The following is a 24,975-nucleotide window of genomic DNA, read 5'->3' as shown; positions in this document are numbered from 1 at the left end:
AAATATGGGGGTGGGTCAGAAGATATTGAAGTTCTGAATAGGGAAAACCTGAAGCAAGAGAAAGGCCAACATGGGGCATTCTGTTAGTGGAGAAGCTGCAATCCAATATGACCGTGCTCCTTCACGGACTAATAGTAATAATTATTATTATTACTAATAGTAATAATCGTATTTGTTAAGTGCTTACTATGTGTGTGACACTGTACTGAGTGCTGAAAATCCTCATTCTGGGCATGTAGTTTTCTGTGGCATTTACTGTTCTAACTGGGAGCACACCCTTGGACTTCAGCTTTTGGTGGAGAAGGATATAATGAAATGTGTGTTAAGTAAGAGACAGAGGTGCCTCAAGCCCATCCCAGTTTTGCTTAAATGCTGAATATTTATAAAAAATTATTGTCATTCATGAATTGGAAATCAGAGGTATTTGGTAGATCTCTGAAGAGTGGGGGCAGGCAGGATACAAGAGATTCTCTGATTGTTGATATAGAATCCATTTAGCCTGGTTAGTCTATTTAGCACTTTAGCACTGCCAGAACACAGCTGCAGAAAACCCTCTGCTGTGGTAATAATATGGTGGATCACTCCAAACAATATCCCTCATGTACACAAGGGATTCTCTGATTGTGAATGTAGAGTCCATTTAGCCTGGTTAGTCTATTTAGCACTTCTGAGTGGCAGTCCCCTGCCAGAACACAGCTGTAGATAAACCTCTGCTGTGGTAATAATATGGTGCATTAGCTCGTCACACCGAACAATATCCCCAGCGCGCATTTAGAGATGTGGTCTCCCATATGGGTCCAAAAGCATAGCCTAGTGGAAAGAGCATTTAGCCTCGGAATTAAGAGGCCTGAGTTCCAATCCAACCTCTATTACTTACATGCTGAGCAGCCTTGACTTCTCTATGCTTTACTTTCCTCATCTGCCACTTCCCTTCTCTGTGCCGCACTTTCCTCATCCTTAAAATGAGGATTAAATGGTTGATCCTCCTCCTGCCTAGAATGTGTGTCCCATATGGGTAATCTGCCCTGATTATCTTGTATTAACCCAGTATTTAGTACAATGTTCCATATGTAGCAAGTGCTTAACAAATACCACAGTTATTGGATAAATACTTGTGTTTATCAGGAGTGGCCAGTAAAGGAGCCTCCCTTTTTACATCCTGTTCACCCAGGTTTACTTCCATGGAAGGGAAAATGAAGGGTCAATCCCAGGCGTTATACTGTCCCCTTCACTGTGGCCCAACAGCTGTTACTGCTCCTACCAGAGAACTCTGCACCCATTTGGGGATTCATAATGACCACACTTTAGAGAATACGGGGCTTCTGTGCTGTCGTTCCTCTGTCTTACCTCTCTCCTTCTGGGTTATACAAAATGACTTGTCTGCAAATACCACAAACACTGAAAGGCATGGGTGTGCCTCCCAGGCCAAATCTTATTTGAATGCTTCAATTAACTGCTGTGAATTTGTGGATAAAGTATTAGGAGTAAAGCATTTAAATAAGGAAACTCCCAGAAAAAGAAAGTAGTTACCAGGTAGAGAAGGAATTACTACCACCCTTTCTGAAATAATTTACTTAAATTGAATTCCAACTGTCAAATATTACCTTGAGAAAGAGGGTGAGGCAGACAGCTGGACAGACAAAGGCAGCTGGTTTTAATCCCGGCTCTGCCAATTGCTTACTGTGTGACATGGTCATGTCACTTTATCTGTGCCTCAATTTCCTCAACTGTAAAATGGGGACACCTGTTTTCCCTCCCACTTAGACTGTGAGCCCTATGTGGGACAAAAAGTGTATCCAATCTAATTAACTTGTACCTACTCCAGTGCTTAGAACAATGCTTGACAAATAGTAAGTGCTTACCATTACCATTAAAATATATTTTTTAAAATGATAATAATTGTAGGATTTATATATTACAATTAGATCAAATACCATCCCCCTCCCACATGAAGCTCATAGTCTAAGGGGCAGGAGAACAGATATTTAATGCCCTTTTAACAGATGGCGAAACATAGCAGGCAAGCGGCAGAGCCGGGATTAGAACCTAGGTGCTCCTCCCATTGAAACTCAAGGCCAACAAAGCCACTAATAATAATAATGATGATGATGATGATGATGACATTTATTAAATGCTTACTATGTGCAAAGCACTGTTCTAAGCGCTACAGTACAAGGGTGTTGTTAAGAAAGAGGCAAAGCAACAAGTTGGTGTGGATCCAGAAGGAATCCAGGCAGTTTCTCAGTGCCAAAAACTCCTCAAGAAATGCTGAGATTTCCCAAGTAATAATAATAATAATTATGGTATTTGTAAAGTCACAGTTCCTGGGCCTCATAGTCTGAATCCTCATTTTACAGATGAGGTAACTGAGGCACAGAGAAGTTAAGCATCTTGCCCAGTATCACAAAGCTAACAAGTAGCATAGCCGGGATTAGAACCCATGACATTCTGACTCCAAGGCCCATGGTGTATTTCTATGCATGCTGCATTTAATGGTGATATTTGTTGAGTGCTACTGTGTGCCAACTGCTGTGCTCAGTGCTGGGGTAGATACAAGATCACCAGGCTAGTCACAGTCCCTGTTCTTCATGGGGTTTACACTGTAAATGGAAGAGAGAACAAGGATTCAATCCCTATTTTATAGATGAGGAAACTGAGGTGCAGAGAGGTTAATAATGATAATAATTGTGGTATTTCTTAAAGGCTTGCATGTACCAGGCACATATGCTGGGATAAGCTCTGGTATAGATACAAGATAATCCAGTTGGACACAGTCATTGTCCCAAATGAGAAGCAGGATGGCTCAGTGGAAAGAGCACGGGCTTGGGAGTCAAAGGTCATGGGTTCAAATTCCGTCTCTGCCGCTTGTCAGCTGTGTGACTTTGGGCAAGTCACTTAACTTCTCTGTGCCTGTTACCTCATCTGTAAAATGGGGATTAAGATTGTGAGCCCCACATGGGACAACCTAATCACCTTTCATCCTCCCCAGCACTTAGAACAGTGCTTTGCATATAGTAAGTGCTTAACAAATACCAAAATTATTATTATTATTATTCTTAAATGAGGCTCATAGTCTTAATCCCCATTTTACAGATGAGGGAATTGAGACACAGAGAACTTAAGTGATTTGCCCAAGGTCACACAGCAGACAAGTGGTGGAGCCATAATTAGAACCCAGGTCTTTCTGACTTTCAGGCCCATGCTCTGTCCACTAGGCCATGAAGCTGCATTCATTCGTTCAATTTACTGAGCGCTCACTGTGTGCAGAGCACTTGCCCAAGATCACACAGTAGGGAAGTAGCAAAGCTGGTAGTAAAACTCAGGTCTTCTGATTCCCAGGCTCACACTCTTTCTGCTAGGCCAGGCCTCTACCCTGATAGTGGCAGATACACCCTATCTTCCTGGGAAGGCTTATCTGAAGTCATAAATTCTTCTTGGGGCCTTCTTGGAAATTAGGGAAAGACTGCCATGTATACTAGGAGAGAAGCAGGAGCACGAGGCTGAGAAATCAGCCTCTCCCTTCTATTTCAAACCTGAAACAACCATTTCCTTCATTCCCACTGACCTTTGATCGAAGAAAATGGGCACCTCACGGTTGGGACCTGTGGTCTCTGAATATCAGCAGAAAGAGAGTGGAAAGTTTGGACTGAGAGCAGACAAAAGCGACTACATTTTTAATCACATCTATTTAAAAGGTGTCCATCTGCCTGTTACATCCCTTCAAAATTGTAAATTTTATAGATGACACTAATGTCCAGGCTGTTCTGTCCCTTCATCATTTGAAGAAAAGCATCTTCCTACCTTTGTATCCTTGGTAGAGAAACTCAAAAAATTACATTCAGTAGCTTATTGATCTATTTGCAGGTGTGTTTTCCTCCCTGATTTTATGTTTTTAATAAAAGAGAATTACATTTCAAGACCTCTTCTGTTAAACTATGAGTGCAATAAAAGGAAGTGCTGTTTGGCATGTGTCAGAGTTCTAAAGAGAGAAAATGGTAAACGGTTTTATTTTGTAGCCCATTACTCTTGAAGACTGTGCTCTGTCATGAATACTAAAACAGTACCGATCCTTTTAACAGCTTTACTATAAACAATAAAGACACCTTCTTCAGCAATTCTACCAGAAGTAGAATAGTACATCATATGCTGCAACGGACAAAATATGAAGATGGAAAATCAAAAATGGGTAAGAACTTTATATCCTATGAAGAAAGATATCAAATGAATAACAGTTGCTATCAGATTTATTACCAAAACACCTTAAGTAAAGCAGACTGTTTAGAAGCATGCTGCATTTTTGCAACCTTCCCAGCTATTTAGGAAAAAAAGTCAGTGGACTATAAAAGCAGAAGTTCTGAGCATTTTCTTAAGATAAAACACTGTACTACTGAAAGGTAACTGCGGCCTAGTATGGGCTATGGGGGTTACCCTTGAAGTTTCAAAACCTGTGGCCTGTAAACATACAGTAATCAGAATTTGTATTCTCCAAAATCCTAAGAATCTACTCTGTGCCGTGTTAGCTTTCCTTTGCCCCATCATCCTCATCAACAATGGTATTTACTGAGTATGTACTGGGTGTGAGTGTAGTACTAGCACTCCCCTACACCAGTTTTCTGCCACTGTAGTAAAAGCATTGACATTTCAAGTTGCTCTAGTTACAATATGGCTTTCCTTTATCAATAGTAATTATGACTTATTAAGGAAAAAAATCCATATGTAAATTATTGTAGATTCCTGAGCAAATCAATTCCGTGTACTGAAGGACTACTGCATGAAGTAGTGAACATTTAGTGTCTCTGTAGGCCGGGGACATGTCTACCAACTCTGTTATATTGTACTCCCCCAAGCTCTTAGTACAGTGCTCTGCACACAGTAAGCACTCAGTAAATATGATTGATTGATTTGATTGGCTAGCATCAGATAATTAAAAGGGAAAAAATGAATTATGGCTAGTCATGCTATTCCCCCACACCTTTGCATCATTCAGTACTACATTAAACCATCCTAGGCAAATTGATACCAGGGTTATTGCAAAGATTTTGGAGATTAAGTGTCTATTTTGCTTAATTGGGATTACCAGATAGAAATGATTTGTATGCAATGGGCATGATTCTCCCACTACCATGGCCAGCTCAGGAGGGAATGATTCTACATCAACATGACCCAATATGGTAATTAGCAAGGGGACCAGGTTTCTATTATTGTACACACAAAAGTGCTGGGTACAATGCTCTGTACAAAGTAGATAGTAAATACTGATTATAGATGATAATTGTAATGGTGAGGATAGGGTAAAGCATTCCCTTCCTATAGCCAGAAGGTTGTATACAGAGGATATTTCATGCATTCATCATCCCCCAGTGTATAACGAAAAGGAAACATTGTTGGATAGCCACATATACCAGCCTGTAGCCAGGGATTCTCATGGTTGTATCGCTGCTGACACCTTTCCTATCCCATCTGTCTTAAGGCAGTTTGTTTACCAGCTGAAATGGAGGTGGTTAATAGAGGTTTGAGGGGAGTTCCTTGACTTCCCATTCATTCTGGGTACTAGTGAAAGAATTGCATTCATTAAAACCCAAAACAAACTAAGGAGAAGTAGAGATATAGTCATTCATTCATTCATTGTCGTATTTATTGAGCGCTTACTGTGGGCAGAGCACTGTACTAAGCACTTGGGAAGTACAAGTTGGCAACATATAGAGACAGTCCCTACCCAACAACGAGCTCACAGTCTAGAAGGGGGAGACAGACAACAAAATAAAACACATTAACGAAGTAAAATAAATAGAATAGTAAATATGTACAAGTAAAATAAATAGGGCAATAAATCTGTACAAACGTATATACAGGTGCTGTGGGGAGGGGAAGGAGGTAGGGCAGGGGGGAGGGGAAGGGGGAGAGGAAGGAGGGGGCTCAGTCTGGGAAGGCCTCCTGGAGGAGGTGAGCTGTCAGCAGGACTTTGAAGGGAGGAAGAGAGCTAGCTTGGCGGATGTGCGGAGGGAGGGCATTCCAGGCCAGGGAGAGGACGTGGGCCGGGGGTCGATGGTGGGACAGGGGAGAACGAGGCACAATGAGGAGGTTAGCGGCAGAGGAGTGGAGGGTGCGAGCTGGGCTGGAGAAGGAGAGAAGGGTGGTGAGGTAGGAGGGGGCGAGGGGATGGAGAGCCTTGAAGCTGAGAGTGAGGAGTTTTTGCCTGATGTGTAGGTTGACTGGTAGCCACTGGAGATTTTTGAGGAGGGAAGTAACATGCCCAGAGCGTTTCTGCACAGAGATGATCCAGGCAGTGGCATGAAGTACAGGCTGAAGTGGGGAGAGACAGGAGGATGGGAGATCAGAGAGGAGGCTGATGCAGTAATACAGTCAGGATAGGATGAGAGATTGAACCAGCAGGGTAGAGGATTGGATGGAGAGGAAAGGGCAGATCTTGGCGATGTTGCAGAGGTGAGACCGGCAGGTTTTGCTGAAGGATAGGATGTGAGGGGTGAACGAGAGAGCAGAGTCGAGGATGACACCAAGGTTGCAGGCTTGTGAGACAGGAAGGATGGTAGGGCCGTCTACTGTGATGGGAAAGTCAGGGAGAGGGCAGGGTTTGGGAGAGACGATAAGGAGTTCAGTCTTGGACATACTGAGTTTTAGATGGCGGGCAGACATCCAGATGGAGATGTCTTGAAGGCAGAAGGAGACACAAGCCTGAAAGGAGGGAGAGAGAGCAGAGGCAGAGATGTAGATTTGGGTGTCATCAGCATAGAGATGATAGCTGAAGCCGTGGGAGCAAATGAGTTCACCAAGGGAGTGAGTGTAGACAGAGAACAGAAGGGGACCAAGAACTGACCCTTGAGGAACCCCTACAGTAAGAGGATGGGAGGGGGAGGAGGAGCCCGCAAAGGAGACTGAGAATGAACGGCCAGAGAGATAAGAGGAGAACCAGGAGTGGATGGAGTCTGTGAAGCCATGCCTAACCAAATGTTTTCAATTATGTGCACAGGACTTTCCCTATAAACTCTGATCACAGCTAGGCTGAGATTCTAATTATCTTGAGGCGTGTCACTGCCACTTTTTTCAGAAACTAAATTAAATTAGCTAAATGTCAGGAATTCAAAAAATGATCATGTTCAACTGACGTAATAGCTAATTTTCTTTTCTGCCTAGGTATTAATAGATTACTAAGCAATGGTACATATGAAGCTGCATTTCCACCTCACGAGGTAACTCTGAAAAGCTGTGCCTTACTTAAAATGTTAAGCATGTTAATGCTTAGGGGAATTAAAAAGCAAGAAAAAAAATTCAAGCCGAGTTTGCATTGGCTGCTTGTTTTTCAGGTACCTAAACAGTAGGTGCAGCCATGAATGTATCAGACAAAGACACAAGCAATTTGTCTTTTCTACTTTCAAAAGAACTAAAGAAAGACCTTCATTAATTTAAAGAGTCATGTCCTGGAGATCTGATTTGCTACATAGCCATTTGTCATCTTGTACCAGGACGGTATTATGTATCCAGATCTGTTGTCACTACCTTTGCTTTTATAATATGACTTTAAGTTCCTAAAGTTCTTAGGGACAAATTTATGCCAGCATATGCCCTTTGGCACTGAGGAGAGGGATGAGTGCGGTGTGGCCTAATAGAAAGAGCATGGGTCTGGAATTCAGGGGTTTTTAGTACCACCTCTGTCCCTGGCTTCATTCTGTGACCTTATAAAAATCACTTTTTTTATGGTATTAAGCGCTTTACTATGTGCCAGGCACAGTTCTAAGCTCTGGGGTAGATACAAAGAAATCAGTTTGGAGACAGTCTATGTCCCGCGTGGGACTCACACTCTTAATTTCTATTTTAAAGATGAGGGAACTGAGGCACAGAGAAGTTAAATGACTTGCCTAAGGTCACACAGCACTTAGTCTGTCTCTGTCTTAGTTGTGGTATCTGTACAATGAGGAAAATGAGGAAATTACTCATGTGATCTCCCTTCCTCTTATATCATGAACTCCATGTAAAACAGAGACTGTCTGAGCTTGTATCTTGAATCTACCCTAGGTCTTAACACGTAAGTGCATAATAATGCCATTAGCATTATGATTAGATTTACCTTGTTTTATGCATGCAGTTTATTGAGTATGGGAATATTTTAATTCTATAGTTATATGATTTAAAGAAGAAAATGTTCCAACAATAACAGAGGGTCAAGCTATTAATAATTTAAGGGAATTTGAGATGATGTTCAATAAATATGATTGAATGAGTGAATGAGTGATGTTACTAATATTATTTAATCAGTAGAAGGTGAATTTTAATGGTTATTAAGAACATAAATAACAATAGCTTACATTTTGTGCCTGCATTCTTGGACTCTCCAAATAGCTGGAGAATCACAGTAAGCACTCAATAAAGATGATTGAATAAATAAGATTGAATGAATCCTTTGTTATTCATTCTACCCTGACACATCTGAAGAATAATGATATTTACAGCTTTGATTTTGTATGTCCTGAATTCCTCATTTAGAATAAGTAAATTATGTAACACTTGGAAAAGATTGTTCTTATTGTCCTCTGGGCCCTTTTAATTGGATCCACTATTCCAATCTGAACACCTGATCTGACACAATTATTGAAAAATGTTAATTAAAATTTCAATTGGACTTCTTTCTCAAAAGGACCATCTTACTTGATTAATTTTATGCACAGGATACCATTTCTGTTTGTCCTGCAGTTTTGTTCCGTTTTGTATTTCTTTCTATGCTTCAGGGAAGCCACAAGAGCAGACACCCCATCAAAACACATGGAGCTCAAAACCACAGACACCTATTATATGAGCGCTGGGCTCGCTGGGGAATGTGGTATAAGTATCAGCCCCTGGATTTAATCAGGTACTGAAGCAGTTCATAGAGGAGGCATGAGACAATTTTTGAAGATAAAGTGTTTATTTTGTTCCCGCTAAACCATATCACTTGAATTATGTTTCAACATTTGAGTAGTGTCTCCATTATTTAGCTACTATTAGCCTGAATTTGAAAAAAAAGATGTTATTTCAGTACACGTCTCATCTTACCATATATCACTGAAAATATATTAATGAATATGTACTGAAAACTTCTGAGATCTTGCCCAGTTAAAATGCTGTAAGATACCCTGGATAAATTATACTCTGTAGAACAAAACCATTTGTTTAAATACAAGTATGTTTCTGTTGCATCACCTGGTACTACAGTAAGCTTCCGTCTTAGAGTGGAAAATGAGTGTTCTATGAAAAATGATTTGAGGAGTGATGGACTTCTCCCAGAAGAAAAGAATTAAGAACTACTGGTTGGTTAATTAACTCCCAATTAATGAGGCATAATCTAGCCATCTTCAATTGCTGTTAAACTCTGAAGATTAGAATCTGACAGAACAGAGATAAAACAGAGATAATAAGAAAGGGGGGCTACCACTAAGGAAAATGTAAAGAAGATTTCTCATAGCAGGGCCCATTGTTTCATAGTATATTCTCCAAAAATATGAAGGAGAAGTAGGTTTTTTTAAATAGCTTGAGTGGAGACAATGTGTGTAGCTGGATAACAATGGTGAGAAAAATAGGTGTAGTTGCGTAGCAGAGAAGCAGGCTTGCCTCGTGGATACAGCATGGGCTTGGAAATCAGAAGGACTTGTGTTCTAATCTGGATCCTCCACCTGCCTGCTGTGTGACTTTGGGCAAGTCACTTACCCTCTCTGTGCCTCAGATACCTCATCTGTAAAATGGGGATTAAGACTGTGAACCCATGTAGGACATGGACTGTGTCCAACCTGATTACTTTCTATCTACTCCAACACTCAGAACGGGGCCTGGTAAATAGTAAGCACATAATAAATACCATAAGAAAATAGCAGGGACTGTCAAGGAGAAACTCACATAGGAGATTTTTATGGAGTTGGTATGTCTCGGCATGGAGACACATACCTCCTCTTTTACATGTAAAAATTATTCAATGGTCAGTTGACAAGGTGTACATTAAATTAGGATGCAAGTACACAAGCAAGTTAATACTTCCTGAAAAAACTTAAATTTACATTCAAGGGACATCTGTTTATAATACATTATGACGTAATTACTTTGTATCTACCCTAGTGCTTAGAATCAATCAATTGTATTTATTGAGTGCTTACTGTTTGCAGAGCGCTGAATTAAGTGGTTGGGAGAGCACAACATAACAGAGTCGGTAGACACTTTCCCTGCCCACAGTGAGCCTAAAATCTATGAGAGGAGGGAAATTAATGTAAATAAATAAATTATGGCTATGTGCCTAAGTACTGAGGGAGGGGTGAAGAAAGGGAGCAAATCCAAGTCCTTGACCTAGGATTTAGTAAGCACTTACCAAATACCGTTTAAGAAAGAAAGTTCATGTGTTGCATTGCAATCAGTGGCAAAACAGAAGTGGAGTTCACTAAAATAAAAGGCTACCCAATAGACGATACAAGAAACCAATAATTCTTGTCTCTTCCTGTCAGTCTCTTCCTATCCTCTTCTTTTCCCTTCCTATCCTCAAGTAGCACCTCTTAAGCATGAACATCTGCATTGGGTTAAGCTGAATTTCCACCAGACTTATTGAAAGACCCCAAAATGCCCTGAATTAATTTATAATCTCTAAGCTATTGACAGGGATGTTTTCCACATCATACATTTATATCTTTTATTTATTTATCTGTCCTCCACTCTAGGCTGTGAGCTCATTGTGGGAAGGGAATATGCCTGTTTATTGTTTTAGTATACTCTCCCAAGCACTTCGTACAGTGCTTGGCACACAGTAAGCGCTCAGTAAATAGGATTGAATGAATGAATGCTGGTTTTCTCATGCAGGCGCTACTTTGGTGAGAAGATTGGCCTTTATTTTGCTTGGTTGGGCTGGTACACTGGAATGCTGATCCCGGCAGCCCTCGTTGGTCTGTTTGTTTTCCTTTATGGATTATTTACAATGGACTCCAGTCAAGTCAGGTAAGATCAATGGGAAATTTTTCTTGAAAAGCTTATCCGAGGATTGCTGATCTGATATTCTTTCTGTATTTGAAGTCAGAGGGTGAGAACAGTTCTAAACAAAACATAATTTGCCTATGACAGCATATTTTCAACATTTTTCCTCATTTAAATTTACAGTCAGTGGCCTGAAAACTTGATAGGGTCAGCAATGGTGTATTTCTTTACCACTCTCATTCTCTGTAGGCCTGGGGGAGGAAGCGTAAGAGGAGATTTAGAAATGTCATCTAAAGGAATTTTGAGTGTAAGCAGCATGACCTAAGAGAATGAGCATAGGCCTGGGAATCAGAAGACCTGGGTTCTAATCCTAGCTCTGCCATTTATAATAATAATAATAATGGCATTTATTAAGCGCTTACTATGTGCAAAGCACTGTTCTAAGCACTGGGAAGGTTACAAGGTGATCAGGTTGTCCCACGTGGGGCTCACAGTCTTAATCCCCATTTTACAGATGAGGGAACTGAGGCACAGAGAAGTTGGTGGAGCTGGGATTTGAACCCATGACCTCTGACTCCAAAGCCCGGGCTCTTTCCACTGAGCCACGCTGCTTCTACTGCTGAGTAACCCTGGGCAAGTCACTTAACTTCATTGTGCCTTGGTTTCCTCAGTGGTAAAATGAGGGTTCAGTACCTGTTCTGCTTCTGAGACTGTGTCCAGCCTAATTACCTGATATCCGCCTCAGCAGTCAGAACAGTTCTTGACATATAGTAAGTGCTTAAAAACTTCATACAAGTGATAAAGGGAAATCCACTTCTTTCAAAGGAAAAGAGAGCTGGAAAAAACTGATACTATGAGAGATCAGCACTGTCCACAAGGAATTCAGTACTATTAAAACAAGATTCATAAATCTACCCATATATGGTATTATACAACTGATAGATTGAAGGTTTTTTGAGGGCAGGGATCATGTCTGCCAACCCTATTGGATTGTTCACTACCAAGTATTTAGTACAGTGCACAGTAAGTGCTCAAATAGAAATCACTAGTACAGTGCTCTGCACACTGTAAGCGCTCAATAAATACAATTGAATGAATGAATTGATAGACCTTGTCCACTTTTGTCATAAAAGGTATATGAGTTGGTTAGCATTTATTGTCTACATTTGGAATTCATTTTCCTCTAATCAAAACTGAACTATTTTTTCTGTAAAAATCTGTAGTTTGGGGGGGTTCTGTTCATTCATTCAATCATATTTATTGAGCACTTACTGTGTGCAGAGCACTGTACTAAGCCCTTGGGAAGTACAAGTTGGCAACATATAGAGACGGTCCCTACCCAACAACGGGCTCACAGTCTAGAAGGGAGAGACAGACAACAAAACAAAACATGTGGTCAGGTGTCAAGTCATCAGAATAAATAGAAGTAAAGCTAGATGCACATCATTGACAAAATAAATAGAATAGTAAAAATGTGCAAGTAGAATAAGTAGAGTAAAAATCTATATAAACATATATTCAGGTGCTGTGGGGAGGGGAAGGAGGTAGGGCCAGGGGGATGGAGAGGGGGAGAGGAAAAATCGGGCTCAGTCTGGGAAGGCCTCCTGGAGGAGGTGAGCTCTCAGTAGGGCTTTGAAGGGAGGAAGAGAGCTAGTTTGGTGGATGTGTGGAGGGAGGGCATTCCAGGACAGGGGAAGGATGTGGGCCAGGGGGTCGACGGCGGGACAGGCGAGAACGAGGTCCAGTGAGGAGGTTAGCAGCAGAGGAGCGGAGGCTGCGGGCTGGGCTGGAGAAGGAGAGAAGGGAGGTGAGGTAGGAGGGGGCGAGGGGATGGACAGCCTTGAAGCCGAGAGTGAGGAGTTTTTGCCTGATGTGTAGGTTGACTGGTAACCACTGGAGATTTTTGAGGAGGGAAGTAAACATGCCCAGAGTGTTTCTGCACAAAGATGATCCGGGCAGCAGCGTGAAGTATAGACTGAAGTGGGGAGAGACAGGAGGATGGGAGATCAGAGAGGAGGCTGATGCAATAATCCAGTCAGTATAGGATGAGAGATTGAACCAGCAAGGTAGCGGTTTGGATGGAGAAGAAAGGGCGGATCTTGGCGATGTCCCGGTGGTGAGACCGGCAGGTTTTGGTGACGGATTGGATGTGAGGGCTGAACGACAGAGCATTTCTCATTTATCATTTCAAATATATCAAGATGACTTTTGATGACTTTTGTATTTGATTTGCTTTTACCCTTTACTAATTTTGCGAAATTTAAGGCAGTGGCATTTCAGAAATAATGATTAAATCACCAGCCCTCCAGTTGTTCCTAGGCTGGGAGAACAATGGCAAATTCACTCCCAATTCACTCCTAATTACCGCCATCGTAGTTTCTAGGGGGAGGTGCCTTAGATTGAGGAAGGCAGCCATTCATTAAGAGGGAGGCAACCCTTTCCTGGGGGAAGGTGCCTTCTCTCAAAGGAATTCCCTTTTGATCTCCCAATCTGATAGCGCTCGCCCTGAAGGCAAAGGGGTTATTTTCTACCCCCATGCCTTATCTTGCAAATGTCTTGTGAGTAGCTGGGTGCTCTGGTGACGGGAAGGGTCCCCCGTTTCCCAGTAACCCCAATTATGACAACATTTTCTGTAATTGATGGTTGGCCTCCTTGCCAGGCATCCTTCCTAATCGTAGATAACCGGGCCCTGGTATATACCGGTAAGAAGACTTCCTAACGATCATTTAGTAGCAAGTCATATAATAATAATAATAATAGCATTTATTAAGCGTTTACTATGTGCAAAGCACTGTTCTAAGCGCTGGGGAGGTTACAAGGTGATCAGGTTGTCCCACGGGGGATCACAGTCTTAATCCCCATTTTACAGTTGAGGGAACTGAGGCCCAGAGAAGTGAAGTGACTTTCCCAAAGTCACACAGCTGACAATTGGCAGAGCCGGGATTTGAACCCATGACCTCTAACTCCAAAGCCCGTGCTCTTTCCTACTGAGCCACGCTGCTTCTCATATGCGAGGAGCACGTGGAGTGTGACAGGACCGGGCCCGCTGGATCCCCCTTCTAGTTTCCCTGCTCCGTGGTGGTTGGGGCTGTTGGTCTACCTTCCTGAATGAGCAGCCTCAGGATGTGTGGGCAGCCCATCCAGCTCGTCCATAGGAAAACCCCGCTCCCTTAACTCCCGCCATATGGCCACTCGTTCTCCTGGGCCCAATCTTCCTCAGCCGACCCACTGTGGGAGTCGGTGGGTGTTCAGTCTTCCCAAACCGACCCACCATGGTGGTCGATGGGTGTCCTTTTTAGCATTTGTTGGAACCCGCTTTGCCCTCCTGAACCCAGGCCTTTCCTAATCATGGCTGCTACACGCCGGGTAATCTGCACCTCAGGGGACTGGAATAGGGACCAGTCACTGTTGACCACATTGGCCAAAGTGCTCCAAGTTTGTACCCCACTGGCCCTATCCCTCAAACGGTGGGCCAGCCCGCGCTCCAGCCCTGGGGGTGCACCCATTAATATTGCACGAAGTAAGTCCTCCCTGGGAAGATTTGAAAACATTTAAAGATCATATAGTGAAAAGACTCTTTCAAAGCCACTTTACTTTGACACTAAGGATCATCTTATTGTTCACTGCAAACAAGACACGTTCTCGTGAAAGTAGCATCTTCCCTGGCCGCTTTCCACCTACATGAAATTATAATCACCTGTTTGTGACCACACAATTTATTGTTGTGTCAATAATCATAGTAGCACAAAGCCTGGATTAAGGTTTTGAGCTGAAGCAGCAGAAAGAGGCAAGCTCTGTTTTCATTCAAATAACCTTAGAGGATAAAAGCAAGAGAAAGGATTTCTAGACAATAGAGTACTGTAACAATTGGCCCCAAAATAACCTTTGCAAAATATCCCTGGGTGACCATTCCTCCTGGAAAGAAAAAAAGATATAAATGCTAGCCTGCTTTCCCTAAGAGCCCTGCATCTTTGAACTTTTAATGGTCCTCTTGATTCCTTTACTAATGGAAGAAAACAGTGCTTCTTTATAAGATATAGATGTGTCTTGCCTTTTGTGAAGGGAGCATTTTGCAACTCATTAGTGAAGTGTTTACATCTACATTTGATTGCATTATGACATTGGTATTTCTGTCGCACACTAGTTATTTAGGCATTTCACTTTAAACAAAGATAAAAACTGCTGAAGGTCTTGACTTTCAAAGTGTATTGGGCTGGATTGTTATTCATTCAACTGTATTTATTGAGTGCTTGTTATGTACAGAGCACTGTACTAAGTGCTTGGGAGTTTATTTTAAGGATGTCACACATGGATTGGTTGTAGGTGTTTTTAAGTGTGGAATAGTGTATGGAGAGGGGGATTTAGGGGAGGTATACATGCTATTATTTGAGATGGTCATTTTTACTTAACAAAGAATGAATGTGTTACACTTCAATTAAAGGCAAAAAAGATGCCTTCATTAAAACCTGCTCTTTGATCGACAGGACGACACTGTTAGAGAAGCAGCGTGGCTAAGTGGAAAGAGCACACGCTTGGGAGCCAGAGGTTATGGGTTCTAATCCTGGCTCCACCACTTGTCAGCTGTGTGACCTTGGGCAAGTCACAACTTCTTTGGACCTCAGTTACCTCATCTGTAAAATGGGGATTAAGACTTTGAGCCTCTCGTGGGACAACCTGATCACCTTGTATTCCCCCCAGCACTTAGAAAAGTGCTTTGCACATAGTAAGCGCTTAACAAATGCCATCATCATTATTATTATTATTATTATTATTATTATTATTATTATTATTATTGTCATTTGTCCAAAACCAATTGGATCTTGAATATGAGATGTAAAAAAATGGATGCTTCAGAAAGGAAAAATTAAATTTTCATAGCAAGGCATATAGTAATAATGATGGTATTTGTTAAGCACTTACTATGTGCAAAGCACTGTTCTAAGCGCTGGGGAGATTACGAAGTGATCAGGTTGTCTCACGGGGAGCTCACAGTCTTCATCCCCATTTTACAGAAGAGGTAACAGGCACAGCGAAGTGAAGTGACGTGCCCAAAGTCACACAGCTGACAGTTGGTGGAGCAGGGATTTGAACCCATGACCTCTGACTCCAAAGCCCGGGCTCTTTCCACTGAGCCACACTGCTTCTGAAATGCATATGAAAAATGTTCAAAATATTGAATAGTTTATGTATGATATTGACACTCTTTTTTTTACGAAGTGAGATCAGTCTAAAATCTCACCTAGCCAATCACGTTTGAAGACATACTTTATCCCTGGGTTATGATTAAAGCAGTCTGCCAACCCCCTGCCCTACACCCACAGATGACACCCAGGCAATCATATTCATCTGGAGATACAGCACTCCCCTGGCCACACTGCTGTACCTCATCATCCTCTACTTTCACAGGAAAGCAGCGGGAGCTAGGTCCTGGTCACACCGCCCACTACTTCTTCGGTTCGCCCACTAAGCCCTTCCCAGACTGGTCTCCAGAGAAGGGACAGATCTGTGAAAGATAAACAGGCAACAAGGCAGCCACTCCATTTGGGGAAACTGAACAGGAATAAGCTTTTCCCAGAAACCATGGAAAGTAGGAGGAAATGAAGCCCTAAGCTTCTGGCTCTAGAGGACCTTTTTATTTTTCAGAAAGAAGTTTGTTCTGGGGTAAGAGGTTAGGGATAGGATACCGGTGCTGAGTCAGTGTAGGACTCGCCAGAGTTCAGGCCCAGCAATATACTGGAGCCTCAAGAATTTTGGGAGAGCCCAGGACCCCTCAAGTGCAAATTGACATGAAAAGCAGCAATAAAACTATAGATTCTCTCTCCACTGGGAATTTTCTCAAAGCTTATCTCACCTTCTGGCTGAGAAGAAACACTATAAAGCTTCTCGATTGGTAGGTTGAAGAGTTGTTCTGTAGCCACCCACCCTGATTGCCACTCTCCCCTTACTCTGATCTTCAGCGTGGCAGCTGGAGGGCCCTTCCAGGAGAGGGAAGAAGGAGGCTGAAAGAGGTGGACTGGCATCTCCTCCAGTACAAATTAAGTGCTGAGAAGCACTGGGGTTCACTTTGCCGCCTCGGCTACATAAATATCCAAGCTAATATAAGCCTTTATTTTCCTGTGCAAATACGCTTCCAAAAACCACTTCTATTTCAGTGCAATACAAGAATCTGGTGTGAAGCTTTGTTATTTGGGGGCAAATCTGTAAAGGAGTCCAAAAGAGGTGAGAATGTCTAATCTGATGATCTTGTACACTTAATGAATACCATAACTAATTATGGAAGATCTATTCCCATAAATGCTCTACTCACACCCAAATTAAGCAAACAGCAGGCAAATGATATGCTGGTGGGGTCTGCATCTCCCACCTTCTCCAAGTGCCTCCTTAACACCACACCTAGGTCTAGAGGGGGCCCTCAAGGGCCCCACAGTTAAGCTTTGGCACATCCTGGAATTCACTCAAACCTTCACAAGGGTTTCAAAGCCATCCTAGAGTTTCAGTAATCAATCACTGGTAACTAAAGAGTGTTTACTCTGTTGAGAACACTGTACTTAGTGCACATGATCCCTGTCCACAAGAAGCACTGAAACTGAGGATTCTGGACCAGGACTCGTCTCTGGGACACCGTCTTCGAATGGATTCTCCAAACCTTTCTTGACTTTGTCCCACACCGCAGGGTGCTTGCTCTTTCCACTGAGCCATGCTGCTTCTCTAAACATGGCTTTGTCCTAGTGGTTGGGACTTTTTAGATACTTCTAAGTGGAAGTAATTTAGAACAACCGTCACCCTGAGCCAGGGCAATTGTGAATAGCACCAGGTGAGAGGTGGGAAGTTTGAAACAAAGCAGGAGGAACAAGAGGAACAAAATGTAAGGTGGGAGAAGGTTTTGTGCATTCTGGAAAAAATATATGGATATATCCACATTAGCATTGATCCACATTCTACTGCTTGTGTAGGGGAGAGAACAAGGGCAGTAGATGTAATAGTGGCAATAGTCTCAAATGGTAGTGATTATCATAAAAAGGTATTTATTGAGGTACCAATGAGCAAAATATATCTGTACTAAACACAAGAGAACAGAGGCATAAGGCACATTCCCTAGCCAAATTTTATAGAGCAAGACAGACGTATAAATATTTACAAATGGGGTCATCAGAATAATAGTTGGACTGTATAATTTATCATACATATGTGCAACAGTGCTGAGGGAAGGGCATAATAATAACTGTGGTATTTGTTAAGCGTATACTATACGTCAAGCACTGTACAAAGTTCTGGGATACAAGATAAATAAGCCTAACTAGGAAGGAGAACAGTAATGAGTCCCCATTTTGCAATGAAGGCACTGACGGCACAGAGAAGTTAAGTGACTTGCCCAAGGTCACACAGTAGATGATTAGTGGAGCGGGCTAAAGAACCTAGGTACTCTGATTCCCCGGCCCGTGCTCTTTCCAGGAGTAAGGGCATGCGGGCAGATGAAAGAATGCTGGCCTCACTCCCTTTTTCCAGGGCAAAAATGTCTTTCCACATCCCCCGTGCTAACCATGCCATGTGGGGAATGATGTTCTGATAAGGCAGTGCAACAGTCACACCGTGGTAACAGTTCAGCTGCCTGTGCAGTTGTCATAGCGTGATTTCCCATTCACAACTGGTCAGGGCAGCTGAAAGGGGCTGCCTATGCAAGAACAGGGAGAGGAACGACAATTTTTTTGTTTTAAGCAAGAGGAAACGAGCAGCTTGTCATAGTGGAAAGACCTCGGGCTTGGGAGGCAGAGGACCTGAGTTCTAATCCTGGCTCTGCCACTTGTCTGCTATGTGACCTTGGGCAAATCACTTAACTTCTCTGTGCTTTGGTTACCTCATCTATTAAAATGGGGATTAAATCCTCTTACTTAGACTGTGAACCCCTTATGCGACAGGGACTGCATCCAACCTGATTATCTTGTATCTACCCCAGCATTTAAAATAGCGCTTGGCACATAGTAAGCACTTAACAAGTACCATTAAAAAAAGAGGAAACTCAGTCTCATCTGCGGAAAATGTGAGAGAGCAGAAGGAGATTATTCTCCCCTCTGTCGCATCCCAAAAGCCTCAGATGGGAGTGGGGTTTATTATTCTCACTATATTTAGTCATAGTCTGTTTCATTATTTCTGTTACTTCTCTTTCACTTCCTGGTGGATTTATATTTAGAGTTGTAACACTTAAGTTACAACCAATAGCCCTTGTATTTATTTTATTTTGTTAATATGTTTTGTTTTGTTCTCTGTATCCCCCTTCTAGACTGTGAGCCCACTGTTGGGTAAGGACCGTCTCTATATGTTGCCAACTTGTACTTCCCAAGCGCTTAGTACAGTTCTCTGCACACAGTAAGCACTCAATAAATACAATTGATTGATTCTTGCATGAAATTGGCAATATTAGCCTTTTAAAGACTCCATATTGCCCTGTGTTTTAAGAAGCCACTCTTCAGGCTGCTCCATGTAAAGATACCCAATCATTTTAAACATTTCCAAGACATTTTAGCTAAATACAAACCTAAAGAAGAAATAAATTACTATGCTTAATTAGGCTTGTAAGTTTTGTTCTCTCTTAATTGTTTGTTACAAATCCTGTAAAGCCATCTATAATTTATACTTCTGTTTCTCTGTGCAGCAAGATGAGGAAATGGAAAAATTGCTGGTGAAATAATTGTAATGCTATTTTCTAACAGAGAATATAGAATAAACAAGTAACCATAAAGCAAAATCATTACAACTTGGTATGTCAAGGAGGAAAGTAACTGTCATTGGGTTATCCAAAAACATTTATTTGGGTGGCCAGATTTTGGTTTGGAGAATATAGGACTTTGGGTTGTGGTACGAGAGGGGCAATTATTCATCCTTTCCTAAAAGATCTTTCTGGAAAATGTACCCTGTAGCCCCCCACATAAAGTGAAGCTTGTGCCATTTTCTAAATTGTTTATTTCATGGATATATCTCTGATTCAGTCCTACTTTCTGCAGAGCTAGGGGAATAGTTTTAAATAAGCAGGAGAACCACCCAAAGTGCATCTGGGCTTGCAGATTGATAATCACTCCACCTCTCTTTTCCAGTGCCATGCCTGTTAAATCTCTGGCCAGATCTGGACAAACCCACTTCCTACCCCAAACAGCAACCGGCACTGCAGAGTCCAAGCCCATTCAGTATCCTAGCCAGTGACACCATGTCTCTCACAGGGGCTGTGCGTGACATGTGGTTAACTCTTCTGGGAGAGCTAGTAACCCAGGGGTCGACTACAACAGGGCACCTCTTCCCTCTCAGAATTGAAGTTTGGTCACGTTTGCTTCAGCCTGGCAGCGAGAGGACCTGGGTTCTAATCCTGACTCTGCCACTTGCCTGATATGTGACCTTTGGACAAGTCATTTATCTTCTCTATGCCTCAGTTCTCTCATCTGTAAAGTAGGGATTCAATATCTTCTCTTCCTCCTACTTAGACTATGAGCCCCGTGAGGTCAGGAACTATGGCTGATCTGATTATCTTATATCTATCCCAGTGCTTAACAAGTATCACAATTGTGCTGTCATGATTATTATTATTATCAGTCCTGACTCAGCTTGACAGCCACCCCAGATGCCATGCTCCAGCTTCCTCAGATTGAAACTGTCAGGAAGAGGATTCTGGAAATACACCGAGTTTGGCTTTTAGTTGGTCCAATTAGTACCCCGTGAGCTCAGAACCAGAGGGGCCCCTCTAATCTTTGGAGTTCATCACCATTCTCAGGTCCTCCCAGTTTGAGATAAGTTGCCTCTTCCCCTATATGCTCTATTAGCAAAGTAAGCCAAGCAGCCGCCTGCAGCATCCTAACCTTCCTTTTCTCTTTTATCTCCTAAGCAAAGAGATCTGCGAGGCAAATCGAACAATTATGTGTCCCATATGTGAACGCAACTGCACGCTGCAAAAACTCAACGAGAGCTGTATATATGCAAAGGTGATTATTAGCTTTCTGATAGCAGCTGTCTTCTTTCTGAAACGTAACTTTTCCTGTTGATTAGCTGACAGTATTTCAACAAAGGGAAGTCTTTGTGCCAGCTCCTTTGTCATTCTCAAAAGCTGACACTTTTCCCCTTCAGTTAACATCTCTGAAAAATTAGATGCCTGTTTCCCCTGGGTAGATAAGGAGGTTATGTGAGCTGATTCCAGGGACTGCTGCGGAGGTTTCCAAGCAGTGAACTTCTATCATCAATTAAAAGGTGTCTCCCACCCTCTAATTTTGGAAGTCCCTCAAGGCTCAGTTATGAGTCCTCTTTGATTCTCATACACCCACTCCCTCAGAGAATAATAATAATGGCATTTGATAAGTGCTTACTATGTGCAGAGCACTTTTCTAAGCGCTGGGGAGAATACAAGGTGATCAGGTTGTCCCACGTGGGCCTCACAGTCTTAATCCCCGTTGTACAGATGAGGGAACTGAGGCACAGAGAAGTTAAGTGACTTGCCCAAAGTCACACAGCTGACAAGTGGCAGAATCGGGATTTGAACCCATGACCTCTGATTCCCAAGCCTGTGCTCTTTCCACTGAGCCACGCTGCTTCTCATTCACTCCCATAGCTTCAGCTATCATCTCTAAGCAGGATGATTCCCAAATCTACATCCTTTGGGCCCCTTCTTGCTTTTCAGTTCTCCTCACTGCAGGTTAGTTTCCCCATGGTGAGAATAAGGAAAGTAAAAGTGTTGTGGGAAAGAAGTTGGTACCAATTTTAAGAAGATTTTCAATGGATTATTTTTAACAGCATTCATTAAGTACTTACTATGTACCAGACACTGTACTACAGCAGATAAGTGGCAGATTCTGGATTAGAACCCCTGTCCTCTGACTCCGAAGCCCTTGCTCTTTCCACTAAGCCATGCTCCTTCTCATATTTAATCTATCACCATAATCCCTTCTGTTCTACCTTCACAAAACTGTTGAAATCCACCCTTTCCCCTCCATCCAAACTGCTACACTTAACATATATCATATCCTATCAAACTGGTCACTTATCATATCCTCTAGACCGTAAGCTTATTGTGGGCAGAAAAGGTTTCTATCAACTCTGTTATATTGTACTCTCCCAAATGCTTAGTACTGTGCTATGTGGATAGTAAGTGTCCCACTCAAAGACCTCCACATCAAACAGAAACTCCTTACCATTGGCTTTAAAGCACTCTATCAGTTATCTCCTATCTTCCTTACTGATTTCCTCCTACAACCCACCCTCCTTCATTAGCAACCTACTCACTGAAACTTGATCTATCTCACCTCTGACCACTTTCCCACATCCTTCCTGGGTCTTGGAATTCCCTCATAATCCATATTCATTCAATTGTATTTATTGAGCGTTTACTGTGTGCAGAGCACTGTACTAAGCGCTTGGGAAGTGCAAGTTGGCAACATATAGAGGTGGTCCCTACCCAACAGCAATCTCACAATCCATATATGACAGACCACCACTCTCCCTAACTTCAAAGCCATATTAAAATCTTATTTCCTCCCAGAGGCCTTCCTCAGCTAAACCCTACAGCAATATTCTCACAGTTTCTGGGAAAGTAGCTCTTTCTGGCTTTTAAAGGGAACATCATCTTCAAATAGAAGGAAAAATGAGGCAGTAGGATAGAGGAGATTGCGTGTTTCTAGCAATTTTTTTTTAAATCTCCAGCTCCAGCCTTATTTATTTTACCTGTGGGCCTAGTGATTAACACAATTAACACCTATTCAGTGGTGTTTATCCCCTAACTCTCCTTCCCCACCAGGAACATTGTTAATTCTTCAGTGGGGAGATGTATTTAAACTGATAATGAATGGAAAGGAGAAAAGTGCCTTTGATGTTTAAGCCTGTATGTTTACTCAGAAGGGTGCTGCCCAGCCAGTGGGGGGGTGCGTCACTATTATTGGGATGAAAGGAGAGACTCCCTGCAATCCTTTCCCACAGTAGCTTTCCCTTGCATAAGAGCAATTCACCAGGTGAAGCATGGAAGAGAGATGCTTCAGAAAATGACTCTTGGTCACACCTGGGATCTGCAGACTCCTTCACCCTCTTTCCTTGGGGCCCCTTTTCCCCCACGACAAAAGCACTCAATCACCTTACCCGCTCCTACCTCACCTTGCTGCTCGTGGGAACATGTCAATCAATCAATCGTATTTATTGAGCGCTTACTGTGTGCAGAGCACTGTACTAAGCGCTTGGGAAGTACAAGTTGGCAACATATAGAGACAGTCCCTACCCAACAGTGGGCTCACAGTCTAGAAGACTGTCTACCGACTTGGTTATATTATTCTCTTTCAAGCGCTCAGTTCAGTGCTCTGCACACGGTAAGCATTCAGTACATACAACTGAATGATTGACTGATTACTGACATTCTCCTCCCGAAACCTTTCTACTCCTTCTTTCCCACTCCTGGAAAGAAATGGCCGAAGTGATCTCCCTGGGGTCCCACTTTCCAGTGTCAACCCAGCTGCAGATATTATCCTGTTAGACTGCAAGCTCCTTGGGGCTGGGGAACATGCCACTTCTATATTCTGAACTTCCTAAGAGACTAGTACACAGCACTGCATCAAATTTTTGCTTAATTAATGGTACCAATACTACTTCAACTTATTACCTAAGAGCTTAGTACAGTGCTCTGCACACAGTAAGCGCTCAATAAATACAATTGAATGAATGAATACTACTACTACTACTGCTACTATTATTAGTGCTATTACTTCAACTATTACTACTGCTATTGTTACTGCTACTAGGAGTAGCAGTAGTAGTAACAGCATTTATTAAGCACTTACTGTGTGCAGACCAGGCCTGGGACTTAGACACAATCCCTGACCCTCAGGCCTGACAATCTAACACATGGTAATAATCATAATAATTGTGGTATATTTTAAGCACTTGCTATGTGCCAAAACTTGCCTGCTGTATGACCTTGGGCAAGTCATTTCACTTCTCTGAGCCTCAGTTACCTCGTTTGTAAAATAGGGATTAAGACTGTGAGCCCCATGTCGGGCAGGGACTATGTCCAACCTGAATAGCTTGTATCTACCTACCGCTTAGTACCATGCCTGGCACATAGTAAGTACTTAACAAATACTGTTAAAAAAGCAAACAAACTACTATAACTACTACTAGTCGATTCTGAGATTACTATGTGACAGAAATATGGGGCATAGGCCTTTTGTTTCGATTCTGACACATATACATAGATGACTAAAACCAATACTAGCATAAATATTTGTCATTTTCCCCAAAAAATCTAATCACAGAACATTTTGCTAAACTTCCAAAAGTATCAAATGGTAACCATTCACTCTGTACACATTTAAAATGAATAACTAAATGCAACATTTTCTCAACAGCATTTGCAGTAATAAGACATTACATTAAAAAGATCAACAAGCTGTCTTCTTTATTGATTGTTTTTTAAATATGGCACAATTTAAAACTATTTTAAAATTTACATTTTTATTTTCAGTTGTAGTATAACTGATTTAGGTTCTCTAGTGTGGCTAGAGAAAATAGCATTTGGCATTGTTGTAATGAAGAAAACATTGCAAAAATAAGTACACACATGGATGCAAATGAAATTGATGTCTTCATTCAAATGTAGCTTTTAATATTATTTCAACCCTGACAATATATAAATGAACATTTTGAAGAGCTGAAAGTCCAATTATTTTGAGATTGTAGAAGTTCAATTTTGGTGGAATGTAAGGGGTAAACAAATAGAGATTACCACTGTTTTACAGTTTGATATCTTGACCCCTATAACCATACAGGTTTGCACATAAACATAAACTTATATGGAAATCTCCAGATCGTTCTAGTATAATTTAATTATCTAGCAAAAATGTAAAATCTAAACCCTTAACCTCTTTCAATAATCAAAGACCTAATTGTTCTTTTTACAAGAGATAGAGACATACACATTGGCCTAGTGGTTAGAGTGTGGGACTGGGAGTCCGAAGAACCTGGATTCTAATTTCTGCTCTGCTACTTGTCCGCTGTGTGGCCTTGGGCAAGTCATTTCACTTT

At 42.0% G+C, this 24,975-nt stretch overlaps 1 protein-coding gene across 1 annotated transcript in view; it reads left to right on the top strand.

Moving 5' to 3' along the window:
- ANO3 (anoctamin 3) overlaps nt 1-24,975 on the top strand; it is a 399,349-nt gene that overhangs the window by 312,329 nt on the left and 62,045 nt on the right. The window contains exons 9-13 of the mRNA XM_038764098.1: nt 4,080-4,186; nt 7,153-7,208; nt 8,742-8,863; nt 10,828-10,962; nt 20,807-20,903. Of these exons, the coding sequence (XP_038620026.1) occupies nt 4,080-4,186; nt 7,153-7,208; nt 8,742-8,863; nt 10,828-10,962; nt 20,807-20,903 (517 nt within the window). The remainder of the gene's footprint in view (nt 1-4,079; nt 4,187-7,152; nt 7,209-8,741; nt 8,864-10,827; nt 10,963-20,806; nt 20,904-24,975) is intronic.

Source organism: Tachyglossus aculeatus, chromosome 22 (genome assembly GCF_015852505.1).
Source record: "Tachyglossus aculeatus isolate mTacAcu1 chromosome 22, mTacAcu1.pri, whole genome shotgun sequence".
NCBI lineage: Eukaryota > Metazoa > Chordata > Mammalia > Monotremata > Tachyglossidae > Tachyglossus > Tachyglossus aculeatus.
The sequence above is the reverse complement of the archived record's forward strand: the minus strand, read 5'-3'. Positions and strand labels throughout refer to the sequence as shown.